Below are 27,999 nucleotides of genomic sequence, written 5' to 3'. Positions count from 1 at the left end.
GAAATCAGAAGGAAAATTCACCTCTAAATTTGTTTAGGTCCATTCCTGGCTTCACTTTTTGTAAAAGGTCATCCCTGTTCATCGCTATAAAAACTCTCTTTAAAGTGTCAATCACAGCATCGTTGTATGTGTTCAAGAGAGATCCAACGTCTCCCTTTTTGTTAGTGTTTACTTCGTGCATACTCAAGACACTTAATAAGTAACCTGCAGCCTCTTTAAGGCACCCTATATTCATTGACGACACCGCCAAATTGTAGCGAGCTCGTACGAAAGACGGTTTTAATTGTAGTGCCCTGTGGTAGGCTTGAATCGCCTCCTCTGATCTATTGGAGTTGGCCAATGAAGCTCCTAATCTGTTCCACATTAGCTCGTCATTTGGGTTCACCTTCAACGCACTTTCAAAGCAATCGATAGTTTTGTCAAAATCATCCTTTGTATAGAATAGAAGACCCAAGCACAGCTGTACTTCAGGGTCTACTGTGCTTAAGCTATTGGCTAATTGCAAATACTGTTTTGTTATACGCGCGTTCATGTCGATATGGGTGGATCCTTTTTCTTTTTGAGTCTTGTCATCTTGCTGCTTGATATTTGACCAAATTTCCGGGTGTTTGGTTTCGGCCCATCTATCTAGCATAGTAAAGGCACTCATATCATAACCCTCATTTATATAGCTTATCGCTAAAGTCTTCATTGCTTCTAAATTTCTTGGATCTAATTTTAGACATTCCTCTAAAGCGCTTATACCGTTCAACTCTTTCTCATTCTGAGTTTGTACCAGCCCCAATCTTAGCCATGCGTCCACATGGTCGGGTCTTTCTTTAACGGCCGCTTCAAATGCTAGCGCTGCTTCGCTCAATTTGGCTCCATTCTCCATCAATAGGCAACCGATTTTATAAGCGTTAGGATTACTCAAGTATTCATTGTTGGATTGAAAAGCATACTCGATATTTCCATTTACTCTTCCGCCAAGATATTTCAAGTAGTCTTCCCCTAGGTTGAGATCATCATTAACTAGTTCAGATGGTAAAACGTCTTCGGCGTCCTTGTGAATGCTATCCCATACTTCTTGGAAGTCGGACTGATACTGATCACCATATACTACTTCGTCTCTCCCCACAGTCTCAGGCTTATTCTGTTCTACTTCAGTCATATTTTCCACTTCCTTTACTTCATCATTGATATCCAGCTTTTCCGAGACCTCTTTTTCCAATTTTTCAAACTGGTCCATCCAAGGCTGTTCTCCTTCCTGTTTGGCATTTTCTTTAGAACGTCCAGGGAGTTGCTGGTTCATAAAACCAGGTGAATGGAGCCTTGATCCACTGATACTGTTTATTGAAGAGTAAGGATAATTATTCATCATAGTGTTGGGATATTGAAATTGCCTAGACGTGGCTTGTAAAGGGTTTTGCCATACTTTCTCCGAATTTCCTGCTATAGTGTTTCTATTTTGGGTACTACCACCATCCTGAAATTCCCGTGACCAATGTGATATATTGTTTGCTCCATTGATTTGGATTGGGTTTGGCGAGGTTTGCAGAGAATGCATACTTGAAAAAGGTGGGGGCATGGCTGAGGACTGTCCCATTTCCGTTCTTCTTTTATAATCGACTAGGGGTTCTCCGTTTATAAACCTCTGCATATGCGCCAAACCTTCTTGCGAAATGGTGTTGTTAGTGGATTTAAAGGCCTCATTAACATTTGCGTTGATGTTATTCGGTAAAGGGGACTCATTAAGATGACCATTGCTCTGCTGATTAAACTGAAGTGACCTGTTCTGCTGAGTGTGTTTGTGCAGTTGGGCGAGTGGGTTGCTTCCCACTGAGCAGTTTCCTACGTCCATGTATTGTGAATATATATTGTTTGCTGATATATATCTTTTCACAAGGAGGAAGCAACACTGTTTTGTGAATTCACTTGCCAGAAACCTCTTTTATGTTTAATTTGCTGATGTATAGCTCCACCGTATGAGAGCATGGGTTGGTCGGAAGGAACCCGGAGTTAATCGCGATGGGCCGTCCTTTAAAAATGAATATTTCAATTGATTGAGGAACGCTACGATAGATAAATGCCTGACATTGAAACTGTCCAAGAAGCAGAGGAGGCATCATACAGATACATGGCAAGACCAGTGGATGTCAGCCAGTTGATTGCTGGCATGAACAAGAAGAATGGGCCAGATAAGGATACTTTGGGTAAAATTAAGAAACCCAAATTTTTGAGCAAACAAGAAAGGCTCAAACAAGAAGACCTTAAAGAGAATAAAGAAGAGTTGAAGCTTAAAAAAAAGATCCTTCCTGTAAAGGTTGAACAGGAAAACGATGAAGACGATACTCGACTCAATGAAGAAAATGAAAAGAAGGATAGTCTGTCAAAACAAAGTGGTTCTAAATTTCAATTTTCGTGGAATGAAGGCGAAGATACTTTAGCGGGTTATAATCCTATTGTTTCGGCTAAAGTTAGTGCTTTACTCCGGAGGGGACAGATTTCAAAGGTTGCTTTAGAATCTTCCTATATGGGGAAGCATTGGACCGAGAAGTCTTTGAGCGAAATGAATGGAAGAGATTGGAGAATACTGAGAGAAGACTTTGCAATTGTTACGAAGGGCGGAGCAGTAGAAAATCCAATGAGGGACTGGGAAGAACTTAATATCATACCGAGAGACTTGCTGCATATTGTTATACATCAATTGCAATTTCCTTTGCCAACACCTATTCAAAGGATTACTATTCCCAACGTTTGCAATGCAAAGCAGTATAGAGATTTTCTTGGAGTTGCGTCTACAGGTTCTGGTAAGACTTTAGCCTTTATTATACCGGTTTTGATCAGGATGAGTAGATCGTCTCCAAGACCAACGTCATTAAAGATCATGGATGGCCCCAAAGCTTTAATCCTGGCACCAACAAGAGAATTAGTACAACAAATTCAAGTAGAAGCTGAAAAGGTTACAAAAATATGGTCCAGAGAGAGCAATTATGACTGCCGAGTTGTTTCTATTGTTGGTGGACACTCATTGGAGGAAATTTCATATTCTCTATCAGAAGGTTGTGATATCCTGGTGGCTACGCCTGGGCGTTTGATCGATTCTTTAGAAAACCATTTATTGGTGATGAAGCAAGTGGAGACACTGGTGTTAGACGAAGCCGATAAAATGATCGATTTAGGTTTTGAAGACCAAGTAACGACCATCTTAACTAAAGTTGACGTAAGTGCTGATTCCGCGACCAATAGACAAACCTTGATGTTCACAGCTACGATGACTCCAGTTATAGAAAAAATTGCTGCAGGATATATGAGAAAGCCTGTCTATGCCACCATTGGTGTAGATACAGGATCTGAACCTCTGATACAACAAATCGTAGAATATGCAGACAACGAAGAACAGAAATTCAAAAAGTTGAAGTCGATTGTTACTAAATACGAACCGCCCATAATTATATTCATTAATTACAAACAAACAGCCGATTGGCTGGCAGAAAGATTTCAAAAGGAAACTAACATGAGGGTGACCATTTTACATGGTTCCAAATCGCAGGAGCAACGAGAGCATTCGCTGCAATTATTTCGTAGTGGCAGAGTTCAAGTTATGATTGCAACGAACGTTGCTGCGAGAGGGTTAGATATTCCTAATGTTTCATTGGTAGTCAATTTTCAGATCTCCAAAAAAATAGACGATTACATTCATAGAATCGGTAGGACTGGTCGTGCTGCAAAGAAAGGTACTGCCATATCTCTTGTTGATGGTGCTGAAGATGAAACGTTAATGCGTGAACTTTACAAGTACGTAAAAAAACACGATCCTCTAGATAACAATATCTTTTCCGGTGGCGCAAAAAACAAATATAACATCAATAAAGAGCAAAAAAATGAGATTATATATTAGAAGTTACTTTATTTATCCCTTCTTTTCTGAACTTTTTAGAATGATATTGAAGATATTCTCTATACTCTGCTGCAGTACCAAGACGCAAATTTACAAACCTCGCTGTCATCGAAAGTAGGGCTGACTACTTGCAGACCTATTGGAAACCCTTCTATATCACCAGACTCGATTAAATCATTCCAGTATGTCCTGATCATTTTATCTTCCGTATTGAGCGCAGAAGAAATATCCATCAATCCATCCACTTGGCAATTGACGCTACCCGCAGGTATGGACAAAGAGGGGAAATTTAAAACGTTGAATAATAAAATGTACCTTAAAGTGGTCTTCAGCATGTCGCCAGGCCTGAATGGCATTAATGTTGTCGGGGATATAATAACGTCAGGTCTGTCTGATTCTGGGAAGGAGAGGTAATAGTCTCTCATCGATTGTTGCGCATTATAAACCCTTTTAGTCAAATCCCACCATTCATTAACTGTATATGGGGGTCTACCGTCAATCAAAACCATTGGTTTGAGAATATCAAGTAGTGGTTCTCCCGAAAGTTCAAATTCACCCTTTATCTCGTTACCTGAGTCTGCAACATCCGCTTCATTAGCAATATCGAATAGTTCTCCGCTTAATTCACTGGAGGGCTTCCATTGGACTGCCTTCATTCCTTCAGTATTATTAACCAGATTTTCGCACATCTTCAAAGCCCTGATGTCACTCGGTGGAAGATCAATAATACCATCCCCATACCATATTCCAACCACATAATTCTTGTGTAATTCATTTGTAGTGGAATCAAAATGGTACGGTATACATTTCACATCTTGGACCCATGGTTTGCAGGTATTTATGATACAACTCATGAAATATCTTAAATCCAAAAGGTCTTTTGCCAGCGGTCCAATTACACTTGGAATTGTTTCTCTTCCCTCAAAAGAATTATCCACTTTCAAGTAAGGGACCCGTCCAAAAGTTGGTTTCAAACCGAACAGTCCTTGATAGCTACTTGGAATTCTTATACTTCCGCCTATATCAGTACCTAAGCCCAACAAAGAACCATGAGCTCCGATTAACGATCCTTCTCCCCCTGATGAACCGCCGCTAGAGAACTCCAAATTAATACTATTATATGTGTATCCAAACGTATTTGACTCTGTATCCGTAGCCATCATTGATGAAGGCACAGTAGTTTTCACGAAGATCAATGCTCCTAAGTCCCGGAGAAAGGTAACAATCAATGACTCCTCCTTTTTGGTTTTTGGTTTAAAAGTTCGAGATAAATATCCCAATGAGGTGTCTACTCCCTCGACATTGCATTGGTCCTTCAAAGATATCGGTATACCATACAAAGGCGGCAATGTTGTTGGTCTATGGGTATCCTGATAATCAGCCAATTTCAGTGCCTCCGAGAACATGATTTCCGATAAACAATTAACTACTTGATGAATCAGAGCAGCTCTGTGGCAAAATGCAAATGTTATTTCGTGGCAAGTCAATTCTCTTGCTTTCAGTTTCTCCCTTAATTTTATAATTGTGGAATGGGTGATCTGATTCTCCGAGAAAGGACATAAATCATCGATGTTCTTGGTTAGATTTTTTTTATCGTTTTTCAACCTTCTCATGGTTGCGTTGTCTAACTTCCATTCATCTTTTATCTTGCTATTCAGTTGATTTTTTTTCAATAGAGCCTTTTCTCTCCAGGTTGATTGCGCAGTCATTGCATAACTTTTATCTATCGTTTTATTTGCAGTAGTCAAATTCCATTGAATGCTTATAAGAGGTGGCTTGTCTTCTGGAAGAAAAAATAAGTATGGATAAGTATATATATATATATATATATATATATTTTCGTGATGGGTTTTTCCAATATCCGAATGAATGCTGGAACACTAATATCAGGAGCCTTATCTCTGCTATGCTATCATATTATCAAACAAATATGCGCGCGCGGCTTTTGGCCCAGAGACAAAATTTGATTCACAGATGGTATCGCTATCTATAACATAATAAGAACGCTTGACCTCTATATTCCAATGACAAAGATCTAAATGTTACTTCCCATGAAAATTTGAAATAAGCATAGTGACGCATTATTTTTTCGAAGGAGATGTGAGCCAAAAAAATGTTCGGTTTAAGAGCAAAAAGAAAATATCTCCCGGGGGCGAGTCGAACGCCCGATCTCAAGATGTCGTGGTAATAAATTACAGTCTTGCGCCTTAGACCAACTTGGCTACCGAGAGTCAATTTCTGAGGTGTTCCTTTAACCAAACCCGTTAGACCCTAGAATACCATACAATAGCACAAGAAATCAAGTCTTTTTTCTTATTTTAAATTTGCTGCTGCATTAAATTTGTTTATTGACCAGTAAAATCTTGTGACATTTGTTGGGATTCCATTTTTGATAAGGTTAATAATATTATGTATATAGGATATACTAGAAGTTCTCCTCATGGATTTAGGAATCCACGAAAGGGAATCAACATTTTTACATAATCTTATTCTTATTTCTTTCTTCATTTTATACGTCTTTATTCATTGATCCTATTGCATTATCAATCCTGGCACTTCAGCTTCCACTAAATTTGTTGATAATTAGTAGTATTAATTAAGAATAAAAGCAGAAATCTTTCTTATACTTATATAAGAGAGGTATATAAAACACACGCCGATTGGACATATTAAGTATGTTCAACATAACAATAACCTAGGGAATTTACTATAAGTTCAATGTAACGACTCATATCATTTATATATAAATTCCAAGTTGATGTTCAATTAATGGATCTTTGACTCCAAGTGCACCCATCAATAAAACGTCATTTCAACATTCTTCATCCTGAAACAAGGACTAGTTATGTGAATAATGATGAACCTACTTGTTCCAACATGCTCCCTTAAAGATATATTATTGTACTTCAACAGATATCCGCTGTGTGTTGAGACCTTATTAATTAATTATCAATAGTCTGTTGAGGCCAAAATATCCTGTGATGTTATCTGATTTTTTAATACTTTTATAAATCTTTCAAAATCAGAGATTGATACTGGTTTTGTAAGTAAATCTGCAATGTTTTCTTTGCCAGTGATTTTTAACAGTTTTATAACTTTCTCCTTGATTTTCTCTTTTATTATTTCCGTTTTTATCCAAGTGAATTTCTCTTTAGGTTGTTGATAACCACGGTTTAAACTTTGAATAGCAGGTTTTGAGTCAGTGATCATGACAATATTTCTATTATCTCCTTCTCCTAGTTCTGTTAAGGTTGCCTTCAGTGTCTCTGAGTCTGCATAACCTTCATAGATTGCATGAAGTTCTGCTTCAGTGGAGGATACACATCTGTTTGTGCTTTTATTGGAATAAACATTGTAAATATTCCTTCCGTACCATATTATAACTCCAATTCTTGATTGTGCATCATATTCTGATCCCACTGAAGCATCTGTAATACTGATAATTTTCTTGTCTTTATCAAGATCCCGATCATAATGTATTCCAATGTTTTTATGCCGTGCGAGATATTGAATTATTTTGTAGATCATGTAAAAAACCTGTTCATGAGGATAGTTCACCAGTCTAGCTACCTTTTTAACAGCAAATTCAATGTCATATCTGCATTTGTATCTAACGTAGTTTAGTTCACCTAGTAATTGTTGTAGCTTCAAAACGCCCTGTCTGAATTCTTTATCAGACATCTGGAGTTCATCCTTCTTAGGGTCTATTTTGTAAGTCGATGTATGTGGAATTGAACTTTTTCTAACCTTTTCCAATTCCTTTTTGTATTTTTCAGTCATTCTTTCTATGAATGACTTTAATGTTAAGTCAATAGTACCAAGTTTTTTGTTGTATACTAAATCCATTCCTAATATGTCTGTGTCAAGTACATCATCTATTAGGGTGCCTGTAATTTTCAGTTCGAAATTACTTTCTAGTTCATTTATGAATTCATCCAATCTTTGTTCATCATCTGCTGCAATAACACAGTCATCAACATAAACTGCAATCATTAGATTCTTATCCTCGGATTGATATAATCCTGGAGTATAATTGTTATCTTTTAATCCAATACTATTCAAGTATTGTCTTAGATGGTCGTTCCATTCTTTAGGACTCTGCTTAAGACCATACAATGCTTTATTGAGTTTAACTACACATCTCCTGTCATGTGGATGCGGAATGTATATTTCTTCTTCCAATTTAGCATATAAGAACGCATGATTGATGTCCAAAGTTTTCATAAACATATTTCTGTTGTTCGCAATCATTAGAAAGATTTTAATATGATTGTGATTTAAGGATTCCGTAGCTATTACGTTGTAAGTGTCAGGTGTCTGAATATCACCTCTACACACAATCCTTGCCTTATAAATACCATTTCTTTTCTTTGTAAAAATTGTATTTGTGGGAATTATTAATTTATCAGGAATTTCTGTCCTGTTATACTTGATTTTCATATCAAAAACCTCCATATCTATGAGATTATGCAATTCTTTATGATATGCTTGTTTGTATTCATGTTTTTCTTTGAGATCTGTATTTTTTGTAATAGCTTCATTATAATAGATGGCTCTAATTTTCGGTGTTGAGCTTGTTTCAGTATTATCTGGAACTAATTTAACTCTATTTTTCTTTAGACGTTTTTTGTCTCTTTCAAATTTGTGACCAGCAGGATTATTGTTTTCAACGTGTCTCTTTCTTTTTCTATTCAAGGAACCAAATGTTTTACTCAAGAATGCAGTTTTATCAGCAATTGCTCTTGATGCGTCATCTGTTTCAGTTGTGGTAATTGAGGTTTCTAACGTAGTATTTGACTCTTGAGTTTCACTACTTTGTTCCGATTTTACCAGCTTTTCATTCTGTTCCTTTGATGAATTATTTTCATTAGAGTCGTTTAATGTCCCTGCCTTATTATTGTTGTCCACACTATTCTCAAGCGGGGTCGGGTGATGATTTTCACCATCATTATTGTCTTCATTGTTTGTTGAATAATCATCAGTATGATAATTATTGACGCGTTCTACCGTTTTTATAGGTAAGTTCATATCGTTTGTTTTCAAATCAACTTCATTTTCTGGACTTCGAAATTGAACGTTTCTTTCAATGCTCCCTTTTTCAAGAGGCACTGTGTCATGAACTGATTCAACAGACGGTTCAACAGATCGTTCCTGTTGTGATTCTATGATTACACTATCTGTTTTATTATTTTTTCTTGTAACTGTAACTGAGTCAGTTGTAGGATGATGGGAACTATAATCGCTCTCATCATCTGATAATTCTTTGTAGTTTATTTCATTACCACTGATCTTCCTTTGCATTCTGCTAGCAATATTACCATCATTATTGATGTTTATAGTATTCTGGCTTCCAACAAGATTTTCTTGTATTGCCGTGGGAATTCTATAAACATTTTCATCGAGGATATCTTGATTTATTTATTTTGTTTCGATCGCTTTCAGTAGTGATCTTTTCTTTTAATTGAAGATCTGAATCTATATCCATGTTTGTCACATGATCGTATTCATCTTCTTCTGATTCTTCTATGTTAGCGAAGACGTAGTCTAAATTTCCTTCTAGATTATCACTAGGAGATGGATATTTAGCATTAACTTCGATCTGAGCTAATTCTTCTGTGGTAAACAAGTCTGTAAGTAGTGTAACTCGTTTATGATCATCTTCGTAATTTTCCAATGCATCATATAACCTTGAAACAGCATCTGAGCTTTCTGCTTCATTGAAGGTATCTGATCTACTTTGATCATCTAGGTATATGTTCTGTGTGTTCCTTAATATTGGATCCACTGCATAGTCTGGAATTGTGTAATTATCTGAAGTGACAATTTTTTTAATAGATGGTACAAAAAATTTGTATCCATGACTATTAGGATCTTTGCATAATATTATAGCACTAAGTCCTGATGGTTCTAGTTTGTTGTGTTTATGATTCCAAATTATTCCTTGTTCTCCGAAGGGTAAGAAGGACATGAATCTCACTTTAACAGGTTGACTAGAGATCGCCTTTAAGGGTAGTTGACCTGTGGTCTTGTTTTCTAAACAATTGCGTACATTGGTAGCAGACGTTACTGCGTATTCCCAAAATTTAATACGTAAGTTACTATGTTTTAACAAGGTTGTTGCATCAGTAACAATGGTTCTGATGTATCTTTCTGCTCTTCCGTTGGCAGCATGATCTTGTGTAGCGGAAAAAATATGATGAATTCCTTTTGAAACAAAATATTTTGCTATCTGATCGTTTGTAAATTCAGTTCCTTGGTCTGAATTGATTTCTCTGACTTTTCTGTCAAATTGTGTTTCCACATACTGAATATTCTTCTTGATCTGTGCTAAGATAGTTTCAGCATTTTTGTTAAAATGTGTGGAGGTGATGCAATATCTTGTATTGTTATCAACCATAATAAGCATGTATCTTTTCGTATCCGAGTTCGAGTTTGATACTGGACCAAAGATATCCATGCACCACGATGAACCCGGTTCATGATCGATACTGTGTTCGTTCATAGATCCAGCATAATGGTTCCTTCTCGTGGCTTTTGAAACTTTACAAGTTTCACACCAAAATTCATTTGGTTCTTTAATTAAATCAATACTTTCTTCGTAATGACTGTGTTTAATGGAGTTTTCAATTCGTTGAACTCCCGTATGTCCCATTCGTTTATGAGCATCTTTTAAGCTTATAATTTTGGGCTTCATTCTAATTCTTTTAGAAGAAGTTGGTTGTATTGCATTGATTTTAAAATCATGTGCAGGATGATCAATTAAGTCATCCATTTTTACGTGAATAATTCCATCTTTTACATGAGTTTTAATGTTCATGTCCTTGTTTTCCAAGGTAGAATAGTTTTTGCTTAAAACCAGATCGGTTTCTTTAGCTAACTCATAACCACTGATAATCGTAGTTTCTTCTTCAGGAACATAATGAGCTAATAAGTAATCATCATTTGTATTACATTTTATTTTGATGTATCCTGATCCTTTAACGGGAACTGAGTTGTCTTTTCCAATACCAAAGAATTTCACTTTTTCTTTGTTGTCTTCATAATCGTGTAACAAATTTTTATTATTCGTAATATTGACACCTGAACCAGTATCAATAATGACTAGGTTTTTGTTTGAACCCTTTTTGTTCTTCCTCTTTTGTTTTTTCAAAGGTTTTGACTGGGTTTGTGCCAGTTTTAGTGTATTCTTTTTGGGTTGAACCTTGCGAATAATTACCTTTTGAGTAGCTGAACGTGGTAGGCCTAAGCTCTCTGTTTGGCTTCAATTTGCAGTTTACTGAACTGTGGAAGACAGACTTACAATATCTGCAGTCTTTTTCTATATGATCAGAACTGATAGGTCCCAAATCCCTTACTGCCTCAATAACAGTGTTAACCAATAATTCTTCGTATCTCATGTTCTGATCAATTTCATGATTGTACAAACGTTGTTTAACTGGATTTCTCAGGGATTCATGTAAGGTTCCCAGAATCGCTTCCTTCAAATATTTTGCAAGGTTTGGACAGTTCTGACAGCATTCTGAAAATACCCATTTTTCCATTAAAACCAATTTTTGAAGTTCATTCATTAATAGTTCAGAATCTCTACATGTTGTGTCAACCAAGACCTTCTTCCAAGCCTGTGATCTTTTTTCTAAGTCGTAAATGTTCTGATATTTAATTTTTAGATTATGAATGATTCTAAAAATGTCGGATGTGAATGTGTTCATGACATCTAAGCTGTCAGTAAGTCCTTCTTTGATAATCTTACATAAGATTTCATTTTCACGAGGATCAATGTTTTGAATATCCTTATCAAAAACATCATCAAATTCATATTTTTTAATGTATTGCTGAAAGTTGTTTAAGAAGATAGGAACGTTTCCAATGTTACTCAATTTATGATAAAAAATCGAATCCTTCGGATAAAACTTCCTGTTTTTTAAGGTGAGCGTATCGAACAAGAAATAGGTTCCAGTAGCATCGATTTGAGCATGTAAGATATTAGTAATCTTCTCAAGTTCCTTTGCCTTTATCCTGTTTATTAACTTTTGGATTTTTTCTTTGACCTTCTCAATTGTTTCACTGTTTTCTAACATTTGTTTGACTACAGTTCTAACGTCATCCGTTTTTGAAAGCTTTTCTTCCTCTTGTCTTAAAACATTCAGAATACGTTTAAACTTTGTCAATTCCTTCAAATCTTCTTCCATTTGGTCATCTTCAATAGAAAGTTCTTTTATTGATAATTGAGTACTGTGGACAGTATCAATCGTTTTGACTTTAGATTGAACCTGCGTAGAAATGTTGTCGTCAGTAACATTTCTTGTCTCATCCCTCACTGGGGTCGCCATGTTGATAATTAGTAGTATTAATTAAGAATAAAAGCAGAAATCTTTCTTATACTTATATAAGAGAGGTATATAAAACACACGCCGATTGGACATATTAAGTATGTTCAACATAACAATAACCTAGGGAATTTACTATAAGTTCAATGTAACGACTCATATCATTTATATATAAATTCCAAGTTGATGTTCAATTAATGGATCTTTGACTCCAAGTGCACCCATCAATAAAACGTCATTTCAACATTCTTCATCCTGAAACAAGGACTAGTTATGTGAATAATGATGAACCTACTTGTTCCAACAAAATTTGATGACTGTCCTGAATCTTATTTCACTGGTCTAATAATTTTTGTCATCTTCTTAACACCGTATATGATAATCTTCTAGCTACGTGATTGAATGTATTAATCAGCTGTACTAGTAATCGATGGATAGTTGATTATTGTTCCAACAAATAGGTTCATCATTATTCACATAATTAGTCATTACTATCTGAAGACTTCAGATTGTATCCTAAAGTGTACTTCGTATATGTTACACAGATGTCGTATCTTTTGTAGGATGAAGGAATGCTAGACGAGCTGTTCGAAGAGTGGGCTTAACTGAAATCAAAGATTTATTAATTGAACATCAATTTGGAATTTATATATAAATGATATGAGTCGTTACATTGAACTTATAGTAAATTCCCTAGGTTATTGTTATGTTGAACATACTTAATATGTCCAATCGGCGTGTGTTTTATATACCTCTCTTATATAGTATAAGAAAGAGTTCTGCTCTTATTCTTAATCAATACTACTAATTATCAACACTATCAGTTTATTTTGGTCAGTACAGATATTCCATAGAGTTAGATATACTAATAAAAAACTCGTCTTGAAAAAGATTTGAGATTAGTGAAAATCTTGTGGTAAGCTTGGATTCCATTTTTTGATAAAGACAATAATATTAGGTGTATAGAATATACTAGAAGTTCCCCTCGGGAATTTGGGAATCCATGAAAAGTAAATCAGCAACCCTACATAATATTCCTGTTTTTGTTTATACGCTACCGTTCATTGATCTATTACATTATCACTCCTTGCGGTTCAGCCTCCAATTATCTCGATGGCAGTTGAGTCATCTCTTGGTCCCATGATTTACGCCAAGAAACTTGGTTTGGTAACATTGCAGAATATTACGAAATTCTGTAGGGCTTCCGATCTAGACCTAGTCTTCAACAGGTTTGTGTTTGGCATTGTAACCAGATAGCTGTTCTCTCTTTTGAAGTTAATCGCACGTTTTCAATGATATTTTTTTGCGTATCAGCACCTAATGTCTTGGCATCATTCTTGTAGTTTTTCAATTGCACCGTATATAATAATACTTCAATAATATCAAAAACAATCTTATTTAGTTGTACTAGTAATCAGAGGGTGACAATTGATAATTGTTCCAACGAGTTTTCAATCTAGTTACTTCAAACTAAGAATTTCAAGATGCTTGTTGGTCTACTGTGCTTCAAAGCGGTCATTAGTTCGTGATGACGCCTTTTCTGTTTGAACCAGAAATTTCGGCGCTCATCCCATTTTTAAAGAAAGATAGAGAATTAAAATATACTACAGCAGACTTTCCACTAGGAAGAAGGTGTTTCGTTTCCGTCGAATACAGCCAGAAGATATTATTATCATGGGTCCAAGAAGAAGAGGACTAACATACCACCATAGTAAGGCGAAAGGACAACTTTCACAAGGACACTATCCCATAGCACCTAATGATGGGCAAAGAAGGAGGACCACTAATCCTGAGGCATTCCAATCTTTTGACATCTGGAAGAATCTAGATAAGATAAGATCAACTAGAAAGAATGCAGTACACGTTATGAAAAGTAGCCTGCTTGTGCTTCCCATAAGAACGCAGGCCAAACAACAGTTCGAAGAGTGCATGAAGGAATTGCATAAGTATATTTCTGAAGATATATTACAGCTCTATTCACGGGAAGAGAAGGAAGGTGAAGGCAAGCTTTTTTACGTAGTCTTGAAAGAGTTCAGTATATTGGATTCTTGCTTCGTACTATCAGTTCTGCTTGCCTTCCAGAAGCGTTTATGGGTGGCACCATCAGAAAAATCTTACTTTAAAGTTTCTAAGAACATCAACTTAACAGGTTCGTTTTATCTGCCCAAAAATATAGAGAGGGGTAAAGGTCATATAATAACAAGCTATAGAAGAGAGTTGCCTACGTCTAGCATTGTGGAAGTTGGGTTCAATGTCATTTCAAACTTCCAACAGTTTCACGTTCAGGCCTGTCACGTAAGTAAGTTTATGAACGAACTTTCCGGTTTTTTCTCACAGATAGAATTTGGTAAATATGAGGGCAGTGCGATAAATCGCTTCCAGCGGGAATATAGCCGGAATGACTCCCAGCTATCTCTTGCCCTCTACGAACTCCCATTAATTGGCGATGGCTTGTTTGATATGAAGTCATATATCAGCAAAACTGAGCCGGTTATAGAAGCATCAAAAGCCCAAATGGTTAAACATATTGTGGAACTGAAAGCATATAATGAAATGACTTGCACTGAAGGGGCTCAGCATGCACAAGAACAAAAGCCTGTACTGAATCCATCCTCTTCAAATGCGAGTTTCTCCTCTGGAAATGTTCAAACAGTTTCATACCAGCCGCAATCGCAGAAGTATATTGATAGCAAATCAACAAATCCATTAAATTCGTCTGGTCGTTATTTCGCGCCCAACACCCAGATGAACGGAAGAAATACTGAAGGACATAAACCAGGCTTTATGACGCAAGATGAAATCAAGCAGCACTGCATTGGCACTATAAAGGCTTCTATAGATGCAGTGAAAAAGAAATCCTCTTATCAAATCCTAAAAACCTATGTAAGATGCCCAAGACAGAACTACATCGATGTTGTTTATCAGAATTTAAATGATCTACGATCAAAGACAAATTGTAACATTGTTGTGTTAAATTTGAATAATCTTCACGAATCGCAATCGTGGCTTGAATCTTTAACGATAAATAATTATTCCTCATTTGCTCAGCCGCCTCATCCAAGCACCGTTCGAGTTATTAGCATCGGAGGGGTCGGTGAGTATATACTCAAGGCTCTCGAATTAGTACTAAATATACTGGAGCAATAACCCACCTTATATACTGACATTAATGTAGAGATATACTTTTATATTTTTTTTTTTTTTTTGAAAAATCATCTCTTTACTATGTGAAGTAATAATATTTAGTATTTTCCGTTAAACGTCATCGCGAATTACATCGCGCTGTATTATTTTACATGCTCAAGAGGGAAATGGTGTAGTGGTCGGTCCTACAAAAGCAGTTTATATACTTTAAGGGAATCTGCACATAATATTCCAGAAGGTAGTAATGTTTGATAGTTTCAACAACAATAAAAACAACAACAACAACAACAACAAAAATAAACGAAGGTCTTTTTTCCGGTTTGGCACTGAAAATAAAAATAACGACCTTGAAAACTCTGCTAGAAAGTCACCAGCGGCTCCTGCAATGAAGAGTTCAGTGGACACTACACGAGCCTCCCAAGTTAAGACAGTTATCCCCGTCGTACCGCCACGAAGTCCGAATAGGAATGTCCATAGTAGGAATCGTTCACTTCAGGCACCCTTAGAAAAAGGACCATTAAAGAATACTAATCCATTTTTGAACGCCGACTATACCTCAAAAGATACTCTTGAGTTATCCCAAACTAAGGAGGTTCCAATAAACGTTCCCAAAGGAAATGGACTATTGCTCAAAAACGACATTATCGGACAAAACCAAAATCCATTTGCAACAAGCACGAATCCAAATACAAATTATTCCAACATTAAACGTTCGAGGCCTCCACCACCACCTGTGGATATGAATTCAATAACAACTTCAGTAGATTACGCCACTACCAAGGAGGATATAGGCAGGTATAACGACTCTGAACTAAGCGCCATTGCACCATTATCTACCCACAATCAGCATAGGCGACAGCGGTCAGAAGCCGAAAAATTAGTCGACGATATTGAAGATTATATTAACGAACACAAGGAAAGTTCAGGCAGCTCATTATCCTTAAACACAACAGACGATTCAGACGTTGAAATATCTCAGGATGTGTTGCCGGTAGATGCCATTGCGGCTCCCATTTCAAGAAACGTTAGTGTAGAAAGTCCTTTAAGTTATGTGAAACCACTTATTGTTGACACCGACGTAGTACATGGATCAAGTGACGCAAAGATGGTACAATTGGATCAACTTACTCAATTATCTTCCAATGCAGATGATGGAAATGATAGATTTTCCTTCACTACTTCCGTTAGTGGAAAATCCACCAAAAGTCTGCAACAAGTTGCTAAAGACGAATCTAGTGGTTTCAAACCTGCACATGTTGATTTTGTATATCAGTCAAATGAGCAACTTGGAAGTGATGAAAGTATCGGAAGCGCGAGGAGGCCTTTGAGGATAACTAATGAAGTTTATAGCAATTCTTCAGACGAAGTAGAACACGGTAATTATCAAGAAAACTATTCAGGGGACCATAAACTTGATGTTTCAATGAATGATGCGAATGAAGATGGGTTACTGACGAAAAATGATGTTCCTACGCAAGAGCGTGGGTCATCAAGCCACCGCAGAGTTTTTCGGGTAGTTAATGAGGATCGTCCCAGTTTTTATCTTAATAGTACAAACGATACAGGCAGCTTAATCGATAGACATTCCCTTGACACTACAGTTTCCTCTGGTGAGTATAATATTCCACTAAACGTCTCTAACTCCTCTGAACTTCCTATATCAAAAAGCTCTAAATCAAGCGTTTTGGCTGCCCTTGATTTGAGTGGAAATACGAAATCACCAGATAAAACGTCTGAATTAAATAGCTTGAATTCAATCTCAGAAAGTTTCAGCAAGCACACCGCTTCCATCGAGGAGGCAGTGGGTTTTCCAAATCCTGCGCCAACTGCACCGAGTGAAAAATCTGCGAAAGGCTCGATGCTAACTTCTGTTGTATCGAATAAATCAGAAAAATCAGTGCCCTTGGTTTCAAGTTATGTAGAAGAATTGCGACTAAAATATTTCAAGACCTCTAACTTTTTGCAAGCTCCTCCTAACCTACCGGTGGCCCTGAAACAAAAGAACAATTTAATTCAACCGAAGAATATTAAGGTTAAGTTGAGAACAAGTTCCAAACAAATCGGTATCAAGCATGGAAAGGTTAAGCAGAAGCTATTAGCGTCGGAGACAAGAAACGAGGGCTCAAATGAGAGGTTGAACGGTTCAGGACTAAATAACAACATCAACGTTGACCATACTAAGGAGTTTCATAAATTGTTAGGAAAAGAAAACGAAGTTTGCTCTGTCTCAGGGGGAGAAGAGGTCTATGAAGGCCAACCTGAGGACTATCTCAAGGATATACCCGGTGACGAAGCATACAACAGCGATGATATTATGGCACCTTTGAGAGAAAAAAGAGGACAAATTGGTTCTGCCGACTCGGTTTCAAGATCTGATACTGTAGTCAGCTATTACACTAGGTCTCAAAACAGAATGAGAAGCGGGACGCTGGATAATGACTACGTGAACAGGCAGAAACTTCCTACCCATATCTCCCTTCAAGACTACCGCGACTCAAATGCCAAAAGCGACGTAATGCGTCAAGATTCCGTTTCCACCACAAACTCAGACGCAGTCGATCTCGACTATTCTCTGGGTCGTGGCCTGCGTGTGGCAAATCCAGATTCTGACCTAGAGTAACTACTTTCAACATAAATATTTATAGATCAAGTATATGTACGACGAATGTACTAGCCTACAATATTCATATTACCCTGCGCGATCATGGTCGGTTTTTTTCCTTTTCCTACACTCGTTACACGTAGAACGAAATCGGAAAACAACAGCTCGACAAGTGAAATTGGATGTTAAATAGATCACTATTGAGATTGCCTTAGAGAAAAGAGCGGAAAGTAGTGGTGAAAATCGAACAAGAGCGCAGTTATGTCTTCACTTTCTTCACAGCCAGCGTATACGTTGGTTTTTGATCCTTCTCCGAGTATGGAGACCTACTCAAGCACGGATTTTCAGAAAGCTCTCGAAAAGGGATCTGACGAACAAAAAATTGATACTATGAAATCAATTTTGGTGACTATGTTAGAGGGAAATGCAATGCCTGAATTGTTGATGCATATAATCAGATTTGTTATGCCTTCTAAAAATAAAGAATTGAAAAAGCTTTTATATTTCTACTGGGAAATTGTCCCTAAACTAGCAGAAGACGGGAAACTGAGACATGAAATGATTCTTGTCTGTAATGCCATTCAGCATGATTTGCAACATCCCAATGAGTATATCAGAGGTAACACTCTAAGATTTTTGACTAAACTGAGAGAGGCCGAGCTTTTAGAACAGATGGTTCCTTCCGTTTTGGCATGCTTGGAATATCGCCACGCATATGTCCGTAAATATGCTATCTTGGCAGTCTTTTCTATTTACAAAGTCAGTGAGCATTTACTTCCGGATGCCAAAGAAATTATAAATTCGTTTATAGTGGCTGAAACTGACCCAATCTGTAAAAGGAATGCGTTCATTGGATTAGCTGAGTTGGATCGCGAGAACGCCTTACATTATTTGGAAAACAACATCGCTGACATAGAAAGTTTAGATCCCTTATTACAAGCGATTTTTGTTCAGTTCATTAGACAGGATGCAAATAGGACCCCCGCTTTGAAAGCCCAGTATATCGAACTATTAATGGAATTGCTTTCCACCACAACTTCTAACGAAGTCATTTTTGAGACCGCATTGGCTCTAACTGTTTTGTCTGCTAATCCAAATGTTTTAGTTCCTGCTGTTAACAAGTTAATTGACTTGGCCGTCAAGGTTTCTGACAATAACATCAAACTAATTGTTTTAGATCGTATCCAAGACATCAACGCTAATAATGCCGGCGCTTTGGAAGAACTGACCTTAGATATTTTAAGGGTCTTGAATGCAGAAGATTTAGACGTCCGTTCAAAAGCACTCGATATCTCCATGGATTTGGCTACATCCAGAAACGCTGAAGATGTTGTTCAGCTTTTAAAAAAGGAATTGCAAACAACCGTAAATAATCCAGATCAAGACAAGGCAATGCAGTATAGACAATTATTGATTGAAACCATCCGTACTGTGGCAGTAAATTTTGTAGAAATGGCAGCCAATGTTGTTTCGCTTCTATTGGATTTTATTAGTGATTTGAACTCAGTTGCCGCTAGTGGCGTTATCACCTTTATTAAAGAAGTCATTGAGAAATACCCACAGCTAAAGGCCAATATCCTTAAAAACATGGTTCAGGCCCTAGACAATGTCAAATCTGCGAAAGCTTACCGCGGTGCTTTGTGGATTATGGGCGAATATGCTGAAGATGAAAGTGAGATACAACATTGTTGGAAGCACATTCGTAATAGCGTCGGTGAAGTGCCTATCCTTCAGTCTGAGGTTAAGAAGTTAGCACAAAACCAAGAGGATACGGAAGAAAACGAAGATGATGCTTCTGCCAAACCAACTGGCCCAGTTATTCTACCAGATGGTACGTATGCTACTGAGAACGCCTTCGATGTCAAGACCTCCCACAAATCGGTTACCGATGAAGAACGCGATGCTAGACCTCCAATCCGCCGCTTTGTATTAAGTGGTGATTTTTACACTGTCGCCATTCTAGCCAACACCATCATCAAATTTGTTCTGAAATTTGAAAAGGTTTCTAAGAACAAAACCGTTACCAATGCCTTAAAGGCGGAAGCTTTATTGATTTTGGTTAGTATTGTAAGAGTAGGCCAAAGTTCATTAGTGGAGAAGAAAATCGATGAAGATTCTTTAGAAAGAGTCATGACATCTATCTCTATCTTATTGGATGAAGCCAATTCTGAGGAAAAGGAAGACGAAATCAAACTTCTGGAAATTGCATTTTTGGACACCACCAAATCTTCCTTCAAGAAGCAAATCGAAATTGCAAAGAAGAACAAACATAAGAGAGCTTCAAAAGATAATGACAAGAATATCGAGCCAATTGACAAACCAGTTTTCTTCAGACAGTTTTCTGGGACAGATTCTACTAATGTACAAAAGGATAGTATTGAAGAAGATTTGCAGTTGGCAATGAAAGGGGATGCCATTCATGCTAGTAGTAACTCTAGCATTTCTAAATTGAAGAAAATTGTACCTTTATGTGGCTTTTCTGATCCAGTTTATGCTGAGGCTTGTATTACAAATAATCAATTCGATGTCGTATTGGATGTTCTTCTGGTCAATCAAACGAAGGAGACTTTGAAGAACCTACACGTGCAATTTGCAACCCTTGGTGATTTGAAAATCATTGATACACCTCAAAAGACTAATGTCATTCCTCATGGTTTTCACAGATTCACTGTTACTGTCAAAGTTTCTTCTGCTGACACTGGTGTTATTTTCGGTAATATTATTTATGATGGTGCACATGGTGAAGATTCTCGTTACGTCATCTTGAATGACGTTCATGTTGACATAATGGATTACATCAAACCAGCCGCCACTGATGATGAGCATTTCCGTACTATGTGGAATGCATTTGAATGGGAGAACAAAATTTCAGTTAAATCACAACTACCAACATTGCATGCTTACCTAGAAGAATTGATTAAGGGAACAAACATGGGAATCCTAACACCATCAGAGTCTTTAGGAGAAGATGATTGCAGGTTCTTAAGTTGTAACTTGTATGCAAAATCATCCTTTGGTGAAGATGCTCTGGCCAACTTGTGTATTGAAAAGGATTCCAAGACTAATGAAGTTATAGGTTATGTCCGTATCCGTTCAAAGGGACAAGGTTTGGCCCTATCACTAGGTGACAGGGTGGCATTGATTGCCAAAAGGACCAATAAGCTCACTCTTACCCATGTTTGAACGACTTTGACATATAATAGTAGTGCGTCCTAAGGTCAAGATAAGATAAATTAAGAATAAAAACTCAAAAATCCTAAAAAAAATTGGAAAATCCTCGATGAGATTTTGATTAAGCAAGAATCACTGTTATAACTTTAAACAAGTGTTCACTTTTATATGTACATTTTTTCCTAGATTTCTTTATACAGAGTAGAGTAGTGTAAGAACTTCGGATTTTATTACATCTTTTGTAGTTCTATTGGGATTCTGCGAGGGGCGATGGTTGGAAAAGAGAGAAACATACTATCTTATATATGTTTATATATTTACATGGGGAACTGAAAATTATGGATGCGTTTTCGCAATTCTACTATTGGCGTAATAAACCACAGCCGGGATCACCTAGTTGTTTTCCCTATTTCTCCTCTCCAAAAAATGGGAATTGGAATCCACTCAACAAAGTTCTTGCCTGGTAGTCTAATTGAGCAGAAGTGTTTATATTAATATGCATACCAAAAGTTTTTGGCCATGAGTCTTGGTTTGCGTCAATTTCTGGGAAAAACTTGATATCTTCAGCCGTCAGGCCAAAACTTATCCCGCCAAATCTATTCCCGGATTGGTTACTGATACCTTTGTATTCTCTGATTCTTGGTAAGACAATCTCCGTCAATGTACTTAAGAACTGTGACATTTCTTTTCCCTTTAACTCGACTTTGGCTCCCATTTGGTGACCCTTTCTTAATTTCCAAGTTGGAACATCGTTTTTAGAGAAGATTGGTTTGGGTTTACATCCAGTTATTTGTTGTAATTGCACAGCTGCAGTAATAGCAAACAATTGGTTTTCTCTTGCCTCCCTAACAAAACAATTGATCACAACACTTTCTAATCCGGGAATGTTACTCCATTTAATGGGGTGAATGTCAGGTAGCTGGACCTTGGAACCCTGAGGATTTTTGGGCGGTCTGTTCAAATGGTACGGCGAATCACCACTCCACGTTCTTTGCTTCAAACCTTTTTCCACACTCGCATTGTGTGAATAATTGATTAATAGCAGATCAGATTGTAAAGTGTTTAGATAATGATCATTGAGCCTGTCTGCGTGAGAATCTTTTGGTTTGAATCCAGGTGACCTGATATCATTCTTATCATACTTCAGTTCTGGGAATCTAGGAGATAATTTTGATTTATCAATCTTAACCAAATGATGAACGGGTTTGACCAACGAGCATGCAGATTTGGGGTTGGCGCAGGAGTGGGAAAATGATCTATGAGTAGCTAAGGTAAATCTCCGCATTTTGTCGGTGAACTTCGAACCTTTCCTTAGGGTGATTCGGAGGAAGGGTAGAGGTGAAGCTGTTGTACTATTTCAGATTTTGTCTAATATTTTCCAGACACTGTTCCGGATTAATGGCAAAGTCAAAAGCGTGCTTTTTTTGTCTTTGTATAATGCTGCTTTCGAGGTCTTCAAGTAGATGATTAATTATTTTGTCATGTTCGCTTTCACCGTAAAGCGAATGAAGAGCGAGATTAGGTAAAAACTGATGGAGAGGAACAGTTCATAAACAGAATATAATGGGCATCTAAGCGTCCTAAATTACGTGCTAAATAACAAGAACCCAGTTTAATTGCACTAGTGGACCACATAACTTCGCATTTTTCCAAGATTCCAAGGAAGTTCGCTTTCTCCACTACTGGTGAAGCGCATTCTTATTTTATGAAATCTCTAAAATAAACTGCACACGTTCAAAGGATTACACATAAAAGCTGCCAATCCAGTGAATGCCCCGTCCGAATAGTAGGTCTAATAGCGTCAAACTTCCACACTTTTATGTCAATCATTTTATGAGAGCGTTTATACTGGTACATTGCACTGTCGGGTAATACAGCTATTCTGATCGTTCTTTAATACTTCCTTACTCGGTTATCAGTAATGGCGAGATTGGACGTAGAAGAACCACGATTGAATGAGTGCTGATTCAGCCGGGAAATTGGTTTCGAGCGCATTCGAGGTGCCATTAAATAGTTCGATGTTTACCTGGACTGTTTATATCTCAATATTAGTTGTGCTAGCAGGTACCATCCTGATGCATCGCAATTCGAATGCTGATATGATTGATAGTCTTGAACGAGAGGTAAATTTGCCCATACCTGTACAACCAGGTCCACCCTTTCCACTTGTTACTGAGTATTGTGATATTGTATGTGGGTTTGGGCGTGGATCTGCTGAATTGGGTATCCCTACTGCCAATGTGCCCATAGGACAGTTACCTAGGCAAATGAACGATTTAGATTTGGGAGTTTATTTTGGGTTCGCTCATATTAAACCTGCTGAACACAGAGAACCCTCAGTGGAAACAAGGCAGGATGGCAGAACCGTGGTTTATAATTACGGCCAATATCTAAGTGAGGTCAACGGTGATTTGGACGTACTTCCCATGGTGCTTTCCGTAGGGAAAAATCCATTCTATGGAAATGATTTCAAAACTATGGAATTGCATGTTCTTCATGATTTCAAGAATGATTTTTATGGGGCTAAGGTTAAATTCAATATCCTGGGTCACATTAGGCCTGAATTAAACTATACTACTAAGGAAGCCTTGATCAAAGATATCAATATCGATATTAAGACTGCGCAGAGCGTTCTGGTTACTTCGCCGTATCAAACATTCAAACGCCAACTTTAGGAAACGGCAATGCTTGTAAAAGTTGGCGATATCCTAATGACACTACATATATATTTACATATCTATGCGTTCCTTTAAATTGCGAAACATGAAGTTCAAGCTTCTTCAGCAAACAATGCATCTAATGTGTCCAGTTCTTCTGGAAAGTAGGATTGACAGAATTCCGCCAACGATGGCGACACACTCTGAGCAAATTTCTTATCGATTTGGGGCCAAATTGTTTTTACAATATACTGTCTTTTCTCTAAATACGATCTGGAAGCATCAAAATAAATTAAACGGCAATAACACGACCAAAAAGTACTATTTTGTAGGTAGTAATCCCAACCGGACGCTATTATTTTTTGGAATACATTTTTTTCTACAAATTCCACTGTGTCCTTCGAATAGAACTGTATCAAGTTATTCAACAAAATTTCTTGTCCGCTCTTTTCTTCCTTACAGCTCAAGCGTTTCCATACTTTATCAAATAGTTCTTTATTCAGGATTCCACCGGATTGTGAATCAGAATATCGACTTGAAGACACAGAATTTTGGTAGAAAACTCTGAATTGAAGATAATCCCAAAATATTTCAAAATCATCAACATTTTCGATATTGCCAGAGTATGATGATTCAATTTTTTCTAACAAAGATCGCAGGAGTTCGTAATCATTCAATTTACAAATAATTGAATAAAGTAGCTTCATTATCTTAGTCTTCTTCAGAGAAAATTTTAAACCCGTTAATAAAACGTTCTTAGCCCCTAAGAGGTCATTTTTTGCGTTGATCAACCACTGACTGTATTTTATCCATATAATATCATAATGAGCCAAAGGAAGTAGCGCCCTTTGAAAATTCAAGTGCGTTAATGAATCAGTCTGTAACTTAATGGTATAATCCAGGTATTTTATCCATGTTTCTAATTCATCGGAAGAAACTAAGGTTTCTGGTGATGTGTAATAGTTGATATATATTTTTGATTCGAAAATGGAGTAGATTTCGAGTACCTGATACTGAACTACCATATACATCTCCTTGGTCATCTTTTTCAGTTTCTTCTTCGCTTCCTGTAGATATGGGCCCTTCCTTCCACTATATCTGATATCTATTTTTAGTTTCTTCAGTAATTCGTCTTCACTTGTGAGTTGTGTTAGTTGCTTTAGATCCATTATGCCGTCTAGATGTTGCAACCATAAGGCGTAGAATTTGGAAAAAGAGTGTAAAGGAATTTCAAGCACCTTTCTTAACACGCTCCAATATCTTTTGAAAGCTTTACATCTCAATTGAATTTGTTCCAGATATAGATCCCAAAACTCCCCACTGAAAAAATGCAAGCCAATGAATTCTTCAGCCGTTTCATATTTTTTAAACAATTGCTTTTGATTTGAGACAACATTGTTACAGAATTTCAGATAAGATATCCATAGTAACAAAGATCTCTGATTGAATGCTTTCAATCCATGTTGAAATATTTTATGCGACGTAGAAACATTCCCCAGCTTATATTCCAGTAATGCGAAATCAATGTAGTAATTTTCTAAATACGGAAACTCGTTTAGCATGGAAGAATAAGTGTAGCGTATCAGCTCTAGTAGTTGAGGCTCGGTGGATTTATATATTGGCGTAGAAGCATTTATTATGCAATTCAGTAACTTCTCCCAGTATGCGAGACTTTTGGGATATCTTGAGACATTCAATGTAAAAGCTGAAAATTTCTTATCGTTAATCAAAGCGGTATACTTGTCCATGGATGTGCGCGACGTCAGTTAATGACTAGGTGAGTGTTTATGTTCAAGACCATTTCGAATGCCTTTTTAATTCCATTTTTTTTTTCCAAGGAATTGTACGTATTTTTTCAAGCGGATTAAATGAGATCCTGGCTCTGAATTTTATAAAATGGGCAGGGCACATCTGTAACTTAGCAGAAGAAAATAGAACAAGAAACTATAGATAAAAACGTGTGTATCGAACGATTAACAATTAAAAAGTGAACAATCGTAAATAAATAAATTAAACTTAATAAATAAAGAAAAAGGCGCATTGTTTCCAGATTCTTATGCATTTTATAGTTGAGATTTGACCCAACCTTCCAAACCGCCTTTCACAATAATTTCTTGTAGGTTTTTACCTAACTCACCCACTTTTTGTTCCAAGATCACAGGGCCATTCGAGGATCCCTCGGTGACTACCACTTTAGCGTTGGCTACATCCCATTTCAAAAACCAGCCAGTTCTTCTTGTGAGTTCCTTAGGGGCATCTTGGTATTTCTCACGCAATTTCTTGATTAGAGCTGGAATTTCCAAAGTCAAAAGAGCGTTGTTAATGGAATTTCTTGAGAAGATATTACCGAAGGAGCCCGAGACGACTAGATTGATGCCTTTAGCCAATAATGCAGTGGCGGCTTGTTCTCTGGAGGAACCAGTACCGAAATTAAACCCGCTGATGATTATATCACCGGAATGAACTTTTGTTCTGAATTCAGCATCATAATTTTCCATACAAACCTCGGCCATCTTTTCTTTGGGGACATCGTCTTGATAAGTGTACTTCCCTGGATATATACCATCGGTGTTGATGTTATCAGCATCACATAGGACTAATTCACCAGAAATCTCTTTAGGGAAACCTTCCAATATTTCAACGGATTGCTTAGGAGCAGCCGCTTCGGTTTTATCTTCTCCTTCAGCAACAGTATTTTCAATTATCTCAATCTTGACACCGTTGAATGGGATTTCACTTGTGGATAGCACTTCAGCAGGGGAACCGATCTTACCCAACACAGCAGAAGCAGCGACCACAGCGGGAGAGGCCAAGTAAGCCAAAGCATCCTTGGAGCCCATTCTACCCTTGAAATTTCTGTTTGTAGCACTGATACCGACTTCGCCTGGTTCCAATAGACCCGCACCTAGACCAATGCATGGACCACAACCAGAAGGTAGCGGAATACAACCAGCCTTTAGCAGCTTTTCCCAAGCACCTGATTTACGAGCGTCTTTCTCAATCTCTGATGAGGCAGCAGCTACATAGAATTCCACGCCCGGAGCGACCTTGTTAACCTTGTTCAAATCGCCAGTGGGGCAAACCACCTCGGCGGCAGATTCCAAATCAGACAGACGGGAGTTCGTACAAGACACTAAATAGGCCTTATTTATCTTGACATCTTGTTTAGATAGATCCTGCACGGTGTTCGAGACCTTGACACTGTTGGGGCCTGAGACGTAGTGAGTTAACGTGGAAAGATCAATAACTAGTTTTTTGGCGTAGTGAGCATCCTCGTCCGCTTTCACAACTTTAGCCTTTTCTTCCAGTTCGCGGATGGTTTTTGGGTTAATTCTTGGATGGTCATCGGTTCCCAACTTCTGCAGGCGGTTCTTGTACCAGTTGATCAAAGTTTCGTCAACGGGGAACAGACCAGAAAGGGCCCCCCACTCGGTGGTCATGTTGGCTATAGTGAGTCTGTGATCGATGGGTAACGCATTCAAAGAGTCGCCAGTGAATTCAATGGCGTGGTTTAGAACTTGATCGTTGTTGAAAAGCCCACATAGTGCGACAATGATATCCTTACCGGAGACACCTTGGGGCAATTGACCCTTCAACTCAACTTTAGCCACCGGCGGAATCTGCCACCACGTTTGACCGGTGGCCCATATGGCTGCAGCGTCTGTTCTCACGATGGGGGTCCCGAGCGAGCCCATACCACCGTAGGTGTTTGAATGGGAGTCGGATGCGACCGTCATGTTCAATGGAAAGGCGTAGCCCTCCTCAATCATGATTTGATGACCAATACCTCTACCAGCAGGGTAGTGGTCCACATGGTGTTTTTTAGCGAAGTTCTCGATGTTCTTGTACTTGGTCAAATTTTTCTCAGATTTGTTCTGGATATCGTGGTCAAGGGTGTTCACAATCTGTGAAGGGTTTCTAATCTTGGTAGCGCCAAGACCCATGAACTTCAAAGCCACGGGCCAAGAGTTATCGTGGGACATACAGTGTGCGGGTTTGATAGAGACATAGTCACCGGACTGGACGACTTTGCCCTTGGGCAGGTTGACTGCATAGGATTGGACGATCTTCTCAGTCAGGTTCTGACCCTTTAACCAGGCCCTGGAGCTGTGAAACGAACGAGTAACAGTGGTCGATCGTAGCATCGTGAAGCGATCAGGTTTTATTTCCTTGCAAGTTCTATTGTATGGAGATATAGATTTAATCTACCGCAAGAGA

At 37.8% G+C, this 27,999-nt stretch overlaps 10 protein-coding genes and 1 non-coding gene across 11 annotated transcripts; 5 read left to right on the top strand and 6 right to left on the bottom strand.

Annotated features, from left to right (window-relative positions):
- Window positions 1-4: 4 nt before the first annotated feature.
- PEX5 (Pex5p) lies at window positions 5-1,840 on the bottom strand (the record flags this gene model as incomplete). The annotated part of the gene is made up of 1 exon (XM_056227019.1): window positions 5-1,840. The coding sequence occupies one exon, from the start codon at window positions 1,838-1,840 to the stop codon at window positions 5-7; it is 1,836 nt and encodes a 611-aa protein (XP_056086882.1).
- A 225-nt stretch (window positions 1,841-2,065) lies between these two features.
- Window positions 2,066-3,880, top strand: PRP28 (mRNA splicing protein PRP28; the record flags this gene model as incomplete). Its single annotated transcript, XM_056227018.1, has 1 exon — window positions 2,066-3,880. One exon carries the CDS (start codon window positions 2,066-2,068, stop codon window positions 3,878-3,880), a length of 1,815 nt encoding a protein of 604 aa, XP_056086881.1.
- Window positions 3,881-3,939: 59 nt separating this feature from the next.
- Window positions 3,940-5,589, bottom strand: AMD2 (putative amidase; the record flags this gene model as incomplete). Its single annotated transcript, XM_056227017.1, has 1 exon — window positions 3,940-5,589. The coding sequence occupies one exon, from the start codon at window positions 5,587-5,589 to the stop codon at window positions 3,940-3,942; it is 1,650 nt and encodes a 549-aa protein (XP_056086880.1).
- Window positions 5,590-6,022: 433 nt separating this feature from the next.
- Skdi_4.trna15Y lies at window positions 6,023-6,111 on the bottom strand. Its single transcript is given in 2 exon segments — window positions 6,023-6,058; window positions 6,073-6,111. It is a non-coding gene; the product is annotated as a tRNA-Tyr (tRNA).
- A 7,770-nt stretch (window positions 6,112-13,881) lies between these two features.
- SNU56 (Snu56p) lies at window positions 13,882-15,354 on the top strand (the record flags this gene model as incomplete). The annotated part of the gene is made up of 1 exon (XM_056227016.1): window positions 13,882-15,354. One exon carries the CDS (start codon window positions 13,882-13,884, stop codon window positions 15,352-15,354), a length of 1,473 nt encoding a protein of 490 aa, XP_056086879.1.
- A 241-nt stretch (window positions 15,355-15,595) lies between these two features.
- On the top strand, window positions 15,596-17,971 carry SKDI04G4530 (uncharacterized protein; the record flags this gene model as incomplete). The annotated part of the gene is made up of 1 exon (XM_056227014.1): window positions 15,596-17,971. The coding sequence occupies one exon, from the start codon at window positions 15,596-15,598 to the stop codon at window positions 17,969-17,971; it is 2,376 nt and encodes a 791-aa protein (XP_056086878.1).
- Window positions 17,972-18,214: 243 nt separating this feature from the next.
- Window positions 18,215-21,136, top strand: SEC26 (coatomer subunit beta; the record flags this gene model as incomplete). Its single annotated transcript, XM_056227013.1, has 1 exon — window positions 18,215-21,136. The coding sequence occupies one exon, from the start codon at window positions 18,215-18,217 to the stop codon at window positions 21,134-21,136; it is 2,922 nt and encodes a 973-aa protein (XP_056086877.1).
- A 394-nt stretch (window positions 21,137-21,530) lies between these two features.
- MRPL7 (mitochondrial 54S ribosomal protein uL5m) lies at window positions 21,531-22,409 on the bottom strand (the record flags this gene model as incomplete). Its single annotated transcript, XM_056227012.1, has 1 exon — window positions 21,531-22,409. The coding sequence occupies one exon, from the start codon at window positions 22,407-22,409 to the stop codon at window positions 21,531-21,533; it is 879 nt and encodes a 292-aa protein (XP_056086876.1).
- Window positions 22,410-23,142: 733 nt separating this feature from the next.
- On the top strand, window positions 23,143-23,799 carry FMN1 (riboflavin kinase; the record flags this gene model as incomplete). Its single annotated transcript, XM_056227011.1, has 1 exon — window positions 23,143-23,799. The coding sequence occupies one exon, from the start codon at window positions 23,143-23,145 to the stop codon at window positions 23,797-23,799; it is 657 nt and encodes a 218-aa protein (XP_056086875.1).
- Window positions 23,800-23,894: 95 nt separating this feature from the next.
- PRP42 (mRNA splicing protein PRP42) lies at window positions 23,895-25,529 on the bottom strand (the record flags this gene model as incomplete). The annotated part of the gene is made up of 1 exon (XM_056227010.1): window positions 23,895-25,529. The coding sequence occupies one exon, from the start codon at window positions 25,527-25,529 to the stop codon at window positions 23,895-23,897; it is 1,635 nt and encodes a 544-aa protein (XP_056086874.1).
- A 315-nt stretch (window positions 25,530-25,844) lies between these two features.
- Window positions 25,845-27,926, bottom strand: LYS4 (homoaconitate hydratase LYS4; the record flags this gene model as incomplete). The annotated part of the gene is made up of 1 exon (XM_056227009.1): window positions 25,845-27,926. One exon carries the CDS (start codon window positions 27,924-27,926, stop codon window positions 25,845-25,847), a length of 2,082 nt encoding a protein of 693 aa, XP_056086873.1.
- Window positions 27,927-27,999: the final 73 nt, after the last annotated feature.

The sequence above is a fragment of the Saccharomyces kudriavzevii genome (genome assembly GCF_947243775.1).
Source record: "Saccharomyces kudriavzevii IFO 1802 strain IFO1802 genome assembly, chromosome: 4".
Lineage (NCBI taxonomy): Eukaryota > Fungi > Ascomycota > Saccharomycetes > Saccharomycetales > Saccharomycetaceae > Saccharomyces > Saccharomyces kudriavzevii.
The sequence above is the reverse complement of the archived record's forward strand: the minus strand, read 5'-3'. Positions and strand labels throughout refer to the sequence as shown.